General features: G+C 39.0%; 1 protein-coding gene across 13 annotated transcripts in view; it reads left to right on the plus strand.

Annotated features, from left to right (window-relative positions):
* Window positions 1–17,158, plus strand: part of ARB2A (ARB2 cotranscriptional regulator A) — a 244,356-nt gene that overhangs the window by 132,070 nt on the left and 95,128 nt on the right. For all 13 annotated transcript variants that reach the window (XM_015849692.2, XM_015849696.2, XM_085527908.1 and 10 more), the window contains one exon: window positions 15,970–16,089. In XM_015849692.2, the coding sequence (XP_015705178.2) occupies window positions 15,970–16,089 (120 nt within the window). The remainder of the gene's footprint in view (window positions 1–15,969; window positions 16,090–17,158) is intronic.

The raw sequence follows: 17,158 nt of genomic DNA on the forward strand, positions 1-17,158 counted from the left end.
AGATTTTGTCTACACTTAATTTCAAAGTGAGCCCTGAATCTGTATATCAGATTGCATTAATTGCAAGTTGCCCCCAGTTTCTCTTCTTCTCCAAACTTATACCCATGTTCATAAGGTATTACTAATTTCTTCGGATACACCTGTCCAGAAAGTGTTTTAAGTGAACTTTGATCATTAGAAAAAGTCTGTTCATGCAGACACATGCGCTACCAGCTCCAAAACTTTTCCTTGCTGCTTAGTGGAGAAACAGTTTGGGGTATTCTGGCATCTTGCTGGGATATTGGGCATTGTAAATGTGATCACAGTTTGGTGAATTTCCAAGACATCTGGTACCTGGCAACTACTGATTCTTACTGCTTATTGTCAGCTTTATACACAAACAAGACTTAAGACTTAAAATATGTTAGTATAAAAACATTTTTACTAACAGAGCTTAACTACAAAAACAGCAAAATACATTCAGCATTGATTGCTAAACATTGTTCAACTATTGTTAACCACGGGAGCTCTCAGAGCTCTTCCAAAATCTCAGTTAAGCAGCAGATCTGGTTAATTAGCTTCTACAAGACATACAGAGCCAGAAACAACCTACCCAGGGCGTTCCTGGGGTTACAGCTTTTCCACTGTCTTTATTATGGATTGTGCCTGCAGCCACTCTAATCCACCCTTCTGCACAACCTCCTCCCTCTGTCCTGTAGGGCGGCGTTAATCTGCCACCCCTTTTCCTATTTTTCTGCAGTTCTTTCCTTCTGACCAAACATTCAGGTATTACCTGGCAATCTGGGAATTATGTTATTTTCTTGCAGCCTTTCACTGAAGGTCTAGATTAGCATTTCTATCTTAATTATTACATTGTGGGTTTTGCCCTAACTTTAAAGGACACAGTGTTCCTTTACAAATTATGTCACGAGAAGTATTAATTGAGAGAACACTTTCCAAGTTTTCAGTTTGATCTCTAGGCTTCACATACTTTTACATATCTGTAAAAGATCTGAATTTTGTTTTTGAATGAGGGGAATGCTTTGGGACTCTTTCACAGAAACCTTGTGCCCCACCGCCTTCCCTTGGGGGAAACTACCTTGTTTGTATATGTTAGTTAAAGCTTGAAATATTTCATGTTATATAACATTAGTAACCACACAAAAGATTTAAATATATAGCCAACTGAGGTGTAAAACTGTGGATAAAAACTACATCTTGCTTTTTCTTTTTCTTTTTCCTCCTAAATACTGAGAGGTAAGAAACCTCACAGAAGAGTGACCTGAGATACTAAGCAGAAGGAGATGCACAATCAATAATGATTGTATCTTTTTATGATTAAATTTTACTGTGTTTGCATCATTGTCAGCTGGAGTGAACTGGCTTTCTTCAAAGCCTCTGATAATGGTATGGTATGGTAAAGCCTTAAAGACAGCTGACTTGGGATTTAATGTTTGATAAATAAATACAAGGGTTTTTAGATGTAATTTTTCATGGCAAACTCATATAAATATTGGCAGTGAATATTGGAAGACTAATCTATAAAACTGACAATATATATGCATCATGATTTAGAGAAGTTTAACAAAAAGAGCTTGAAGAGTGGGATCATTTCAGTTCAAGTGTAGTAAGGTCCAAATCTCCAAAGTAAGCAACTGTTCAAATGAGTATAGGTTGCAGAGTCCTTTTAATCCTGATTTTAAAGCACGTCAAACAAATGGTGTTAGTTAATAAGGGATTAAAATGGCATCAGGCACCATTTTTAGCAGTAACAAAAGCTGTGTGATTGGGGTTTTTTGAGGTGTTTTTATTTCTTTTTATCCCACCCACCACTGGATACATCATAAGCAACATATTCAATATAAGATAGTATATTGTTCACAGGATCTTCATTTATTTCTGAAATTTCTACACCATTTTTGTTCAGTATATAGTCTCAATAAGACCCCCAATGTTTGGCCTGTGCTGCCTGAGTTAGAAGATTGCTCCCAATTTTCCAGTTAGGTCAACCAAAAAAATTAAGATATGATAGAGGGTCAGTGAAAGAAATTCATATCAAAACAACTGCTCACCATGTCATTATGACAACCTGCTGTAACAAATGTGCTTCTGTTTTAACTTATGACAATTAATTGCTAAAAGTAATTTAATCTGACAGTGGCAAGATGTTGAAAGACTCGTGAAGATGTCATAAAAGCGACCTTTCTGCCCATGTGCAACCAAAAGCCATTTTTAACAAGGAGCCTCAAAAACAGTACAACTTCTTTTGTACTTTGTTAATTAGTTATTGATTTGAAACAATGCTCTGCCAAATATTGTCAGATTAGCTAGGCGCCAGCAAGGTCACAGTGTGACAGTCTAGTCCTGATAATCTTATAGTATATGAGAATTCTTTTTTCTCTGAACCTTTTGTTCTGATATCCTGAGAATTACATTTCCTGGCTTTAGCATTTGTGCTAATTTAAAATACAGCCAAGCTGTCTGTTATGTAGTTGGATGTTTTGAGTTGTTGAAAGATGACACTACTTTGGAAGAAAAATTGGTAGTGATCTAATGTCTAATAATCATAGTTGTCCACAATGTGCTGCTGCTGCAGTACCGAAACCTTCACTGAGAGAAGAAGAAGAGTGTGCTTTAATATAACTGTTGGTACAAGGATGGTGCAAGTCCAAGTCAGAGGTAAAATAAGCAAGTCCAGTGGTACGTCAGGATGAAAGATCATTTCCTAGTATACCTTATTGACAAATAAAAGTGATGGAAGTGAGTCTAAGCAGTAAAACTGAGAAGCAGAATTAAGGCTTGAATAACTCAACTTTCAACTTTTCACAGTTCTGGGTCAGAAGATTACGGAAACAAAAACCAGTAGAAAACATGAAACTGAATGTGTGGTCATGTTTGTCATTCATGTTGATAATTATTTTATACACTAGTGACAGTTTCTTCAAATTATAGTAGGCTAACACTGCATATTAAGGATCTTCAGCAAGTCTTTACAACAGTGCAATAAGTAAATAGCGTATCACTTTACTTAAAGCACTGAGCACTTTCTTCCTTTTATTAGAAGAAATCGAATAGCTTTGAGGCTGTTAAATCTTACTTTCACTTAAATAACCATTTCTAAGTGTTTGTAATAAGTAGAGAATAGAGACAAGAATATCAAAAAGAAAAGCACAGAACGAAGCTGTTCTATTTAGTTTAACTCATGTAACAGATATAAACTCTGCTACAGAGATTTTACAGCCTAGCTTTGTTCTCAAACCAAAACTGTTAATGAAAACACTAAGTTGTTGTTTTACTTAAATGTGTTGAAGTTTGTTAGATTCATTGTTTCCGGTGGTGAGCAAAATCTGCATTTTTCTTGGCCAAAACTCTGTTTTTCTTGCAGTGGCATGGTTAAAAAATGTCTGTTTCTCATTACAACATATAAACAGATTGAAAGAACGGGAAAGTAAAATACTCTTTAAGTACTTTAGGAAATAGAAAAGGAACACTTCTGTATTCTGACTTTCATTCAGAGTTTTTGAACGGAAGTTCTTTAATACTTCAAAATAAGTAGTTTTAATGTTAAGAAAAAATCAGGTATTCATTTAAACTAGGAAATCTTTTTCAGCATGTCTCACTCAGGCAGTTCTTTTTTTGTAAAAGTATTGTATTCATTTTTAATTTGCTTTTCACCACAATTAATCTATTAATTGCTAGAAACATGACTGGTGGAGAAGACAGCTGTGAATATATAACCTGATGGTCTGTTTTAGCAATGTTCTTTTGTTCACATAATTCAATCACATAAAAGACCATCCTTGGCGATCGTTTTGTTATGCGAGACAAAAATATGTTGTGGGCAGAATCTCAATTCCTGAAATTAAATAGATGGGGGGGAGGGGGAAAGATGGGTGTTATAGGTAGATGATAGATATAAAAAGGCAAAATAGTACACGTAAAATGTAGAACTATGTACAAGCAGTATTGTACTGAAATGCACTGCCCCAGTCTTTCGGCATTTTCACTAGTTGCAGTCTCATTCACCTAACTGCTGTAGTAGCTCTTTAAATTAAACAGAATATATACATCCACATGCTCAGAGAGCCACGGCACAGGAGATTTTGTACGAGCTGTGCAGGTATTTGTCAGCAGCTTCCAGACAAAGGTGCAGACGGGCTGGTGTGTTACACCTCCGGTCTTACAGCTTCCCCATGCATTGTTCAGGCTATTTGCCAGCACAGAAGATGCTGCTTCAAATGCTCATTTCCATCGCTTAAAACCCTGCAAGTTATGTGGAAGGGAAAAATATCAAGAAATAAAAACCTCAAATTCTGTTTCAGGGAAATTAGTTATTTTTTCTCAAGTCAAACTTCCTTTGATTCATTTCCCTCCTTCCTCCTATTCTTTTCTCTTGCACCTCTTTCCTCCCCATGAGTCAGCAATGTTCTTGTCCATAGACTAAAAATGAAAGGTTTCGTGTTTGTGTCTGCATTCTTGCCTTAATGATAAAATAATTGGCTTAGATGATTCCTACCATGTCTGTCAATTCGGAAACAGTATAAAGATGCTGCAAATATTTAGGGACAAGATCAGTTCTGAAGGAAGGCTTTTAACTCTTTACTCTCCAGCTCAATAGAGAGAACAGTTATTTATGGTTTTGTTCAGCTCTCAATGATAGTCCCAAGGGTGCTTTTATAAAAACAGCTCTCTGAACTTATCCTGGAGATGGCAATCCAGAGCCACTGAGAAGCTGATTTTGTCTGATTTTTCTTCTTTTCTCTCTCCTGCACTTTACCAGAAGACAGTTGGGTGGTGATGACAGTACATGCCAGACTCCAGCAGAAGTAATAACAGGGAAATCCAAATTGGAACAACAGGCTGACAAAGTTGTCTTACGTCGGTTGACAAGCAGATACTTTAACCAGGGAGATGTTGCTGTAATAACGTTTGAGACTTAATTAATTTAGCCTGAGATCTGGTTATTACTTTATAAACAGTAATCCCCTTCACGTTATAAAGTTGAGGGGGGAGTGCGTTAGAGGAAGAGTTTCCCATCCCTTGAATTTTGTAACAAAAGGCTGAGGAGATGGGGAGGCTGCTGAAAAACAAATGGAACACAACAGTTTTACAGCAGAAAATACCCTGAGTACAAAGAGACTAAGTCTGCATGGTATGGAGTTGCTGCAGATTTCTCCAGGCAAGCAGCATTTGCAGCTCCATTAGCAGGCACAGCCCTCCTGCTGTGGGGTGCGGGCCAATCCCCAGTCCCACTCAGAGGGGCTCACGTGTGCCTTGCATGGCACTGCATGGGCTGCACAGTGCATTGTGAGCAGCCTCCAAGCTTCACGCTTGGTCGCTGATAGAGATCTGAGTGCTGGCCTGCTTCTGTGTGGCCTGTCATGTACTCCCGTATCACCACAGAGTGTGGCCATTTCTCTGAGGAGGGGTTGCCAGAGGCGCTCCCCAGCCTACCTGCAGAGAACCCACTGAATCTCTTTGTATCAGGCTTCTCTCTGCTTATTTCTACACAGATTTTCAGCCAGACTTGCTGTGTTCAATGTTCTGTTTACATGCAAATCGATGACATTTCACCTGCAGCAGTCTTCTAAAAGCTCATATACATTCTGGTTACACCTGCGAGGCCTTGACATGGCAGCACTCTGCTGGCCTCCTGTGAAGGTCGAGGTTTTGCAGGGTCAGTGGTGCTCTACTGTGTCTGAGACCACAGCACTGGAGTGAAGAATGACTGTGGGCTCTGCTGATTTCAGCCTGTGATTTCACACCGTTGTTTGTTTATTGAAATGTTATAAATTGAGGGCTGGAGGCCTCTGTTGCAGCTGAGAGGGTGGAAAGAGGGGTGTGATGCCCAAGGTCAGTTTGTTCCTCACAGGCAGAACGAGAACTCTGCAAAGGGGAGGAAAGTGGAGTTTTGGTTTTGTTTAGTTTTGTTTAGATTTAGAAATGGCTCTCAATTTTTTGTCAGAAGGTGTATTAGCTAAGCGTGTAGCTGTGCAAAACTCTCTTCTAGCTTGGAGCTGGCTGCTTTACTCTTTTTCTTGCCTGCAATAAAGATGGATATAAAGGGGAAAAGTAGTTCCCTCCTACTGCCTGGGGGTAGGTTAGGATCTACACTCCCTCCATTCTCACATATACATAGCATAGCTCTGAGTTTTACTTCCTGGCCACCATCACCAGGGGAAGCCCAGATTATGTCTGAAGTGGGAAAAGTGGGACACAGTCTGAAGTCGTCTCGGATTGTAATTGCAGTGGGAGCTGGGGAGAACATGGGCCCAGGGGAGGAGCCAAAACACAGAATGCAAAAAATAAGTGAACTGCTGATGTGGGCAATGGCTGGAGCTACAATCCAGTTTCTGCTCAGCCAGCCCATTACTGATTGACAGGAAGATGTAAGCGCTGCAGGAGCACGGCCTGTCACATGTGGTCTCCAAGACACATGAGGCTGGGACACACGCATGCCAGCTTCCTTGCTTGAAGTAAAACACCACTGCTCCCTGCAGCTGTAGCGGGTGTTACACTGACAGCACAGTGAATCTTGTCATTTTTATAGGAAGCAAAAGACAATTATTAAGTATAATCTGCAATTCATTCAGTTTCTGCCTGTGGATTCTGCAGCCTCTGGAAACTTAAGGAGTCATCTGTTTTCACCTCTACTGCTATGTATCATTTCACTTTGAAAGAAGATTTTTGGGAGGTTGTGTCTATAAATGCATAGGTAGTTGTTAAAATAATCTTGCTTTCCCTTCCTCCCAGAACCAATGGATTGGCCATTTACCTGATGCCTTTCCCGGATGCCTTTCTGAGTTGGAAATACCTGGCTAGGTCTTGTCAGTCTGAAATAGATAAAACGCGCCATTTTGAAGTGAGAACACAACTTAATCTTAAGGCTTGCATTGTAGCAAAGTGTGTGTATCACTGTTTCAGCCTAGTTCAGCTTCTGAACCCCTTTTGTGTTCATGACAACAATTTAAATATGTTCTTACTCTGCCAAATGCATTTTTGCTTTGCATCTTTTATTTGGTCATTAGATATGCCAGACATTAGATGCTTAGCGTGTTATGTACTTGTTTACTAGGTCTGTCAAGACTGTCTGCTTTGCTGATAAATTGTCTTGAGTTTTGGGGGTGGGACTACTCTATAACTTAATACAAAGTGGATTCAACTGCAGTCCATAAGATTTCGTCTTCCTTTCTGTTGACTGTATGCACATAATGGCTTTATTATTAAGGCTTCATAAGCAATATTGGGAACACTTCCATCACTGGCCCACTTCACAAATAGAATAGTCGTGAGAAATTACACTGAATCACCTCCAGAAGATCTGGGAATAAGACTGAGATCAGTAATAAGAAAATTTCATCCCTAAGTCACTTTGCTGTATTGCTTTCAGAAGATACGTACCAAATAATAACCTTGGCTGTGCTATTTATGTCTACAGCTCCATATCTGACCTGACTGAACTAGTGTGATACCTGGTATCTACTTCTTTCTCAAAAGCAGCCTCTACCTCCTGCCAGACTATATATCTTGCTCCCTTCTTAGAAGTTGTCCTTAAAAAGATAATATAGTCTTTTTATTTCCCCAGTTATTCCTATGAGATAAGCAGAGGAGGCTTGTGTTTTTGTATCCAAAGGCTCTTGGTTTAATCCCTGCTAAGGTCATAAGGAAAAACACAATGTGACTGTTTCTGAATGCATATGAACGCAGTTGTTGAATAAAATAACTCCTTTCACCGATAAAGCATTTGCATCATGTTTGTGGAACCTTTGCAAGTTTAACATGTTTCCTTAAAGCTTCACCAGATTTTGGTAGCCATGGACAGTCTGCTACCTACATAATTGATAAGTTGTGCTGGATTGTATTATTTTAATGTGGAAAGTAAGAAAATAAAACCTCCCTGGCCATTTCTTTCTCTTGCTTCTGCTCAGGATGCAGCAACTGAAATAATTTCCTTGCTAACCTGAACTGTAGATGCACACTGTACTAAAGATTTGTTACAAACTTGCCTCCACCATGGCCTCTGCTCCTAGTGCCTTCTCCCCCAGTCATGTCTGCTTTGCCAGTGAGACTACCCTGATATTGTCAATTTCATCTGCTGTCTGCTGCAGCCTGTTTTCATTTTGCTTCATATGGCTGGACCAGCCCCAGTGCAGGTGGAACTTCGAAGGACTTGCTGGCCTTCTTGACAGTCCAACTATTTATGAGTACTGCAAGAGCCAACCCATATTCGTGTATGAGTATTTCAGTGTTATACAGATTAATGTTAGCCATTTCATAAGTACTTAATACAATGTCCAGTTTTATCCACAAATCAGGCATCTCATAGGAAACGTCTCTGAAATACCTGTGCAAGAGTTCTCTTGACTTTGTGATTAAAAAGGTAGAAAAGAATTTTTAGCAGGTAGGGCACACTGAGATTCCTACAAGGGTCAATTTGTTTTTTTAATGGCCTGAGTTAGACAATTGCAAGAAAACAAGGAGATCTTCCACTTTTTTCTTGGTTTTGGTTTCTGTTTTTTCCTTACATTTCTCTTCTCCTCTGGTCAAAATACCATAGCTGCTTCTTTGGAGGAACGAATTGTGCTTGGTATTTGGTTCCAGATTTCTTGCCCTTCATGTCTCTTATCCAGCACTGAGACTTTCACAGGATCATAGAATCACTAAGGTTGGAGAGACCTCCAAGATCATCTAGTCCAACTGTGCTCCTACTACCAATATTTCCCCACTAAACCATGTCCTTTAGTACAACATTTAAACATTTCTTGAACACCTCCAGGGTCAATGACTCCACCACCTCCCTGGGCAGCCCATTCCAGTGCCTGATCACTTTTCCAGAGAAGGAATTTTTCCTGCTACCTAACCTGAACTTCCCCTGGTGCAATTTGAGGCCATTTTCTCCAGTCCTGTTGCTGGTTACACAGGAGAAAAGTCCAACCCCCACCCCACCACAACCTCCTTTCAGGGGTATGCAGAGAGCTATAAAGACCCCCACTGAGTTTCTTCCAGCTAAACAATCCTATCCCCTCAGCCAATTGTTTAGAGTAGGGCTACAGCAAAACAGGAGATGGTGCAGTAGAACATCAGGACTGAGAGGGAGAATGTGAATACAGGAAGAAGCAGATATTCTTATTCAAGCCTAACATGTATAGTTCTGGGTTCCTGAGTTCTTTAAAGAACGTAAGCATTGTTTTTAACCCTGCTGGTATTAAAGCAGATGGCAGAGTTCCTCCTGACTTAACTGGGTACCTGATTAGACTAGAGTTACAATGTATTTGGGCAGTAATGTGGATGAAGTTCTTTCCTATTAATTTGTCTTCAGTGTTTGCCATCTTTGCATGTTGCATACGTACACATATAAATGTCTGTGTATACATATTTACACATGCATATATATTCATGGGCTGCTCCAAAAGCACTGCATCCCATTTTATTATGTTGGCCCTTGATGTCAGAGGCAGATGTTGGTGGTACGGCAGTAGAGGTTGAACCTTCCCACCAATATCCCATTACATGTTGTTGCTGTGGGACAGATGGCAGCAGAGGGGCAGTCTGACAGAATGGCACCTGACATGGACGTGTGGATAGAGCAAAGGTGTGTCATTGAATTCCTCCATGCAGGAAAAAAAATGGAACCCACTGACATTCATCAGTGCCTTCTGAAAGTTTCTCGAGACCAAACAGTGGGTGAGAGCAGAGTGAGGTGGTGGGTGGTGTGTTTCAGCCGTGGCAACAGCAACAGATTGTTACAAGCATGGCATACAGGCTCTTGTTCATCACTGGTGAAAATGCATAGCTAATGGTGATGACAGTGTTGAAAAATAGTGTTCTGTAGCTGAGTACTTGCTCTATCAAGCAGTGATTTTGTGCTCTTTGTATCTGTTGTAGTTCCATGGAAATAAAACAAGCATTACTTTCAGAGCAAGCTATACATATACGGTTTTGTAGGTTTTACTTTCTAGTCAGAGAATGTTTGCAGTGACATCCATTTAACTTTTCTGGGATCCACTGCCTAAGAACGTTGCAAAATATGATGCTGGTGTGATTCTGGTTATGATAATGAAGAATTGTGTACCAGCAGGGAACATGCTATATTTCTTAGCTGTTCATTTCAGAGCTACAAACATATGATTTTCTTTTAAGAGAACAGAGTCTTCTTGTACAGAAAATTGGTCTTTCATTGTGCAGAAAATATCAGTGTTAGCCAGTCACCACTGAAAACACATTTCATACTGTATGGTTTCAGTGACAAACTGCTACTTTTCTGGGCTATATTTTTATATGGTTATGTTCACATTATATATTATTTTTATTTCAATGATTTTCAGAAGAGTTGCAGTGCATGCAAAAGTTTCTCTGCCCCAAGTCTCACCAAAGCAGCAAGAAGAGCTGTGTATAACTGTAAAGATCCTGCTTATAGGGAAGGATCAATTGCACAAGATCTAGAAACAGGAAATCTGAGCTTTCTTCCTATCTCTGCTTGAAAGCTAGCGTGCAGTTCTGTTCTCCCATATTTAACACATGTACCATACTTGTTTACAGTAGCTCATCTAGTTAGAAGGATTTGTTTTGCTATGATAATTGGTAATTATAGAAGCCACCTTCAAGTAAATTGTTCAAAAGCTATTGAGTTGTATGGCATATTTCCCCATGTGTATGCATTTTCCTTTCCACTTATTGAAAAAAAATGTGATTCCAAATCCTTGGTTTAAAAAAAAAACAATGACTTTTCAGAGAGCTGTTGCCTGAGCTTAGAACAAATTTGATTTTTGTGATTCAGTTTTTTGGAGCTGGGATGAATCCAAAGTGGAGGAAGGGATCCAAGCAGCCTTACCTTAATACAGTAAATAGTATTTCAGGGCCTTAAGCTCCTGCCCCATGTGCAACTTTCCAGCAACAAGTTATTTAGAAGAGTTTAAAAAAAAAAAGAAGAAAAAAACCCTGTAAATTTTGGCATTGAAACAGGAAATATGTGAACCTGTCACAGTAAGCAGTCTCAAAGGCCAAGCTGCTTTGCAGGAGCTAATTAACCTTAGGAAATAATTACCCAAATATGCAAATGTTGTTTAGATAATTCCATGTGTTATCAACTCAGGTAGTCCATCATAACTGCAGACCTTGCAATGTCTAGGTGTTAGAATCTGGCATAGTTGATAAGGCTTGGGTTGCTGCATCACTTCAGCTTGGTATTTAACAATTAATGACTGTGATATTACATTAGTAAATTCAACCTGTTTTTTGAAAGCAACATAACATAACACTGTATTCACTGTATGCACACTGCTTATCAGTGTATTCCTAATGGCTCTAGCCATTAAAATGTTACATACCTTTCAACTCTCAGAGCTAGCAGTATTGGGAAAAATGACAACCCAAAATGTGAATCGCGAGAGAATTTACCCACAACCATTTGTTTTGTTTCACAGCTCCTAAACTATTACAGGGAGAATTTTAAAGGTGCAAGTCAGTTTTTTCCAAACAAAACCTTTTTTTTTTTTTTAAGTGAGATTAGAAGCAGCATTGTATGGAAGAGTGTTTCTGTTAGCATTCTGTAAGTGCCAAGACAAAACAGGAATGAGTTACTGAACAGAAGCAAGAGACAGACGGCCAGAAATGAACACAAAGGTAACAAAGAAAAGTCTTGGAAGACAAGAAGCCCAAAGCTCAGAGTATTTATACATGGACGAAAGGGCAGTGCGCTTCCATTGCCCTTCACCAGCAAACTGTTGTGGGCAGTGCAATATATGGGGTGAGGAAGGAATGGGGGGATGTGCTCACTTGCCAGCGTGCCCAGGTCCCTGCAAGCCAGCCCGGCTGTGCAGGTCGGAGCAGCCCAGGGCTCTGCTCACCCTGCCAGAGCTCCAGGGAGCGCAGCTTCCTCCCTGCCTCCATCTGTTGCTTCAGGCAGCTTGCGGCTGTGGAAGAGGTTCTGGCTCTGGAATATTAAGTGGCTTCATATAGATGAGGAACATGAATTTATTAATCATTCTCATATTATTTGTGTAGACTGTGCTATTAGACTATTTGATTAAACTTTTGATATTAAAATGAAAAGCTCCGTATTAACCATTTATGATCATTTTTAGAGTGATTGCTATTTGGTTTAAATAGCAAAGACCTTTCTATACATAGTTAATAGACAGTGTTTAAAAAATACTGCAAAAATTAGAAAGGCCTTTTATCGCTAGAAAAAGGCATCTGCTCTTAAGGTAGTGTTTATAAAAACTCATTTCTATCTCATGAAACAAATTCTCACTCTACTTACAAAGACTTGATGATCATTTCTCACTGAAAAGGAACATATCCATGTGGTGAGAACATCTTTTTAAGTAGCCTGATCATTAACTGGGCCAAGACTATGTGGCTACTTGCATTCTATATTATTTATATGAAAGCCACCCTTATATCTAGTTTTCAATAACATGTTGCTCCTCTAGCCTTCAGGAAGGGGAATAAATATAATATAAGCAACCTAAAATACCTTGGCAATGCTTCTCTTAAGTGATTTTAACTCCTTTTATCTCTGAGGTAATCTTTAGTGGATTTTGCTGCGTGCATGTGTGACAGGCGTTCAATATCTAATAGTCTCCATAGTGTTGGTAGTCACCAGTGGCAAATGAGGTATATTCATTCTAATCTTAGCGGTAAAAAAGATTGAAATATAATAGTTATTAAGAAAAAGACATGGACATCTTTTCATTTATTAGTGAGTTAAAGGGTAAATCTTTTCTGATAATATTCCATTTAAAATGGAGCCATGTAAGATTTTTCATGATGTGCAAAGCTTCTGCCTCCCATGCTCCATTCACCACCTGAGCAAGCCCAGGTGCAGGAGTCGAGTCAGGACACCAGATCTGCAGCAGCCTGACAGCTGTGTGTTTTAAGGTTACTTTGCACTGGTTATCCATCATACAGAGGTGTTCTTTCTAATAAGGTTCTTAATATTTTTTTACTTTTACATCTTCTTGTATTTATCAAGGGAAAGAATTTCGGAGTGATGAAGACCCACAGCCATGACTTCCACAGCTCCAAAAAAATCAAATTAGTTATTTAGACATAGAATTATTAGTTGCAGATAAGTGACTCCTAGCAGCTGGCAATCCAAGTTCAGCTATCCTAGCATCTTTCCACCTCAATCTGTTTCACAAATGAGAATGCATTAAGCCTCATCAGCCTTCTGAGGTACATAACATGATTTCTCCATTCCTTTTTGTAAAATCATATAGGTAATTATGCAGAGCACAGCCAAGAGGCCCCAGGTTTATGAAACCATTCAACAAGTTGGTATATAAGTGCACTGTATTTAGCTGCAGTGAAAACGAAAGCAACTGCTGCCTGAAACTGTCACCTTCATACTGAAACTGCAGTATTCAGCATCATAATTTAACCAAGGCCAGGCAGATGCAGCTAATCCCCTGGTTCTAACAGACCTAAAGCAATTCAGAATCCTAAGGAGACTTACAGTACCCCACAGTCTGCTGTGCCCACTTACATGGCCAGATGTTTCTTGTATGGACACGGCAATGGTTTATTCTCCATCCAACTTGTTTAAAATAGTGGCTTGCTACAAGGAAAAAAATAAGCAGATGCCACGAAGAAAGGGCTTTTCTTTTAAACATACACGGTTCCTCCGAACTCCATCCTTCACACACTTCTGCCCCTTACCATGTTAGTTTGGCAGAGTAAGTACACCACTACGGCTCATCCTGCCATTTTATTTTTTTCTTTCACCAGTAACAAAAGAACATGTGGTCACAGTCTATATGTAACTAATTCCAGTTCATTTCTTTTTGTTTTTATGAAGTTCTGTTGAGTCTTTGTACTGGACTGTGAAGCTGTGCAGTTAATGATCTGGTTTACTTGGCCACTGGTTATGCTTTAATTGATGCAAGCTTTTCAGGCTGAATTTTTGAATCCTTTAGAAGCTTCTTGCTGCTGTCTCAGTCTTGTGGAACTCCACAAATGGTGTGCTTCTCCTGTCGGCAGCACAGAGAATAGTAATTACAGAATGCGTGAAAATACAAAGTTAACCACAAATAGCCTTTTTTTTTTTCTTAGAGTGTTAGACCATGGTTTTATACCTACACAAAAATCGCTGTTATAGGAATTAATCATAACATTATTATTAAAAACAAAAAAAAAAAAAAAACAGATCTCTTCTGCAAATTTACCTAAATATTTTAGTTAAATCGGTCATCTAGAAATTCTCCCAGTGTGCTCACGTGCCTTTTCCTTATGTATCAGAATTAGAATATATCCCTTTTCCTTAAGAAACTCCCATCCGAGGTATTCTTCAGCTTCATCTTAATAACTAGCCTGCCAATCATATCTTCCATATGAAATTCTTTTGAAAAATGTGCCTCTTTCCTCATGAAAGGAGGGCTCTTTGCCTCCTTCTTCTATCTTTACAATCAAATTTCAAATTCTCGTTGAAAGAAAATAAGCCTTTTCTAGTGTTGAGGTGGTTTATGGTAGTTAATACAAATTTATTTAAAACTCTGCCATAGTCAGTCAAGTGAAGAATCTGTCCAGAATTAAGATGAATATCTTTAGTGTTTTTTGGCAAATATGACTGAAATGTTGCAATCTCTACAAACTTGGGGAGGGGGAAAAAAATTAAGCACATGCCTGTTTGTAATGCATTGGGTCCAGATCCGTGAGGATTTGTATCTCATTCTCATTTAGGATAGTAAACTAGGCATGAAAATAGAAGTAAAAGCCTACATCCACCAAGTTATTTAGTTGTCTGGCTTCTCACTCATGTTCGACAACCGTAAGAGATTAAATTCCCAAAATTGTATTTTAGAGTGAGACTAAGACTTCAGTGTTCTTTAAAAAGTTACAGTTGTTCATACTATGTAATTATCACTTTAATTCCAGTGGCTTTTGCTGGTTTGTACTTTATTTTCCCCAAGGAAATGGGGCTTATATGATCTGTCAGTGTCTTCTGGTGATATGAAGGCACTGGTGGAGAAGAGCAAAGGGATGCAAATATTAGGAAATTACATGACCTTCACTTAGCAGCTCTTCCTGGAGCAAAAGCTCTGGAGCTGGAAAATGTCTGCAGTGTTGTGCTACAGAGGTGAGAAATCCTGGTGGGAGGCAGGAACTAGCAGCACATCGAACTCGTGCCACCTGAGACTAGACAAATTTGAAGTGATGCCGCAGACAGCTTGATAAAGAAGTAAAATATAGAGGAGTAAAGGGCTTTCTGATAGTCTCAAAGGTAGAGATGGCAGTGCACATCCCCACATGTTTGAGGATCGTGCACTAAAATCAGCATAAATGATTACAGTGGGTCTTTGACATCCATAGGTAATTGTTCAGTAACGAAAAACAACCCCCCTAAATACCAGAAAATCTGAAATAATGGCTAATATGTAAGCAGTCGAGACGTGGTTTATCTGCCCTGTATCTCACAGTCTACAGTTTCCAAACAAATAAAAATAGCATTTCAAAGACTTGCTGCAAATACCACAGTTTTAATCTTTGGCAAATTTCCACTGGAGCATAAAATCTAAAAAAAAAAAATAAAATTCTAAAGACTGAAATTATATTTATCTTGTTCATACTCGTTTTTATTTGTTTTATCACACTAAGATTTAACTACTTTAAACAAACCATCAGTGAGCAAATATTTGACAAAGAGTTGTCAAAAGAATGAAAACCAGAGCAGTGGCTCATAATTTCTTTGAATGCCTCTGTTTAGCTGAATTGGCATCATGGTATTTAGACAAAATTTTGCAGATGCATAATTTTCGTTGTATTTATTAAAATAAGTAGCAATAAAACAACGGCTCTACTGCATTTAAATTGCAATCTCGGATTTCTTTTATTTAGACAAATGAATCTGCTCATTTTTTGACACTAGAGTATTATTAGTTTGAATTTTGTTCTAACGATACATTTTAGCATATAGGAACGTTTTACTTTTAGACAGAATTGCCAGTTGCTAACAGGTAATCATGGCAAATGTAATTTTTTTTTCTGCAGGATAATGGATCTCCGGAAGAACATACCATTTATGTTTGGGACCATTTTATTTCCCAGTCAGCAGCAGAGAACGTGTTTTTTGTTGCTCACAGTTACGGTGGACTTGCATTTGTAGAGTTGGTAAGTATGCCTTCTTCATTGCCTTCTTTCCTGAGGTCTTTCACAGATTTTCATAATTATTTCTTAAGTTCTTCTTCAAACAGCAGCTTAGGAACAGCTTTGACCAGTGTTCACATACAGGTCTGTGAGGTTTTCTTTGAATCTCGAAGGTCATGGCATGAACCTCAGTCACTGAGTTAGACTGGAGGTTCCACGTATCCACTAACCTGAAAAACTGTGGGAAAACAAAACTCACTGAATCCTCCTTTTTCAGATTACGTAGTAGAAGGTAGGACTCAGCAAGTTTCTGGTCTTCGGTTAGAGAAGCTGGAGGTCGAGACTAGGTACAAATAACAGTTTAATGCTAAGTCATAATTAACAGATGCACATTCTTCTATGCAGCTGAATGTGAGGAGAGATTTGGAGGTGTACCCAATTTTGTAGTTTTTCCACAGATGAGCACAGAACATGCTGGAAATACTTTTTTCAGTTTAGTTAGCTCAGGATAAACCCTGCTGTGACTTAAGCTGGGAAGGACTCTGATCAGTCTATAGCTTCCTTACCCTTGATTTTAGGACTGCTGAAGATCCATCCTTTTAGTCAGTTTTTTTGTCTAATCTCTACAAGGCAGATTTGCTCATCCTGTCTAATATAGAAAGAATTCACCTGGTCAATTTATCATGCTTGTGTAAAATAATGTAGCTGTGGTCATATCATTGAATTTTAAAATACCGATGTAATCAGGACATGCTTTATTGAAGAAAATTTAAAAAAGAAAAGCCCTGTTTCTACACTAAAGAGGTGCATTAGTTTTATAGACACAGGAATTAGCTGATATATATGTACAGCTTTTATCTACAAAATATTCACGGAATCATAGAATGGGTTTTGTTGGAAGGTACCTTTATCTAGTCCCAGATCCCCTGCTACAGGCAGGAACACCTCACACTAGACCAGGTTGCTCAAAGCCGCATCCTGCGTGGCTTTGAATGCTTCCAGGGCGGGATACTCACAAAAAGTCCCTCCTCAGCTTTCCTGTAGGCCTCCTTCAGGTACTGGAAGGCCTCTGTAAGGATCCCCCTAAAAGCTT

This window comes from Coturnix japonica, chromosome Z (genome assembly GCF_054131305.1).
Source record: "Coturnix japonica strain WE chromosome Z, WE-NBRP24, whole genome shotgun sequence".
Classification (NCBI taxonomy): domain Eukaryota; kingdom Metazoa; phylum Chordata; class Aves; order Galliformes; family Phasianidae; genus Coturnix; species Coturnix japonica.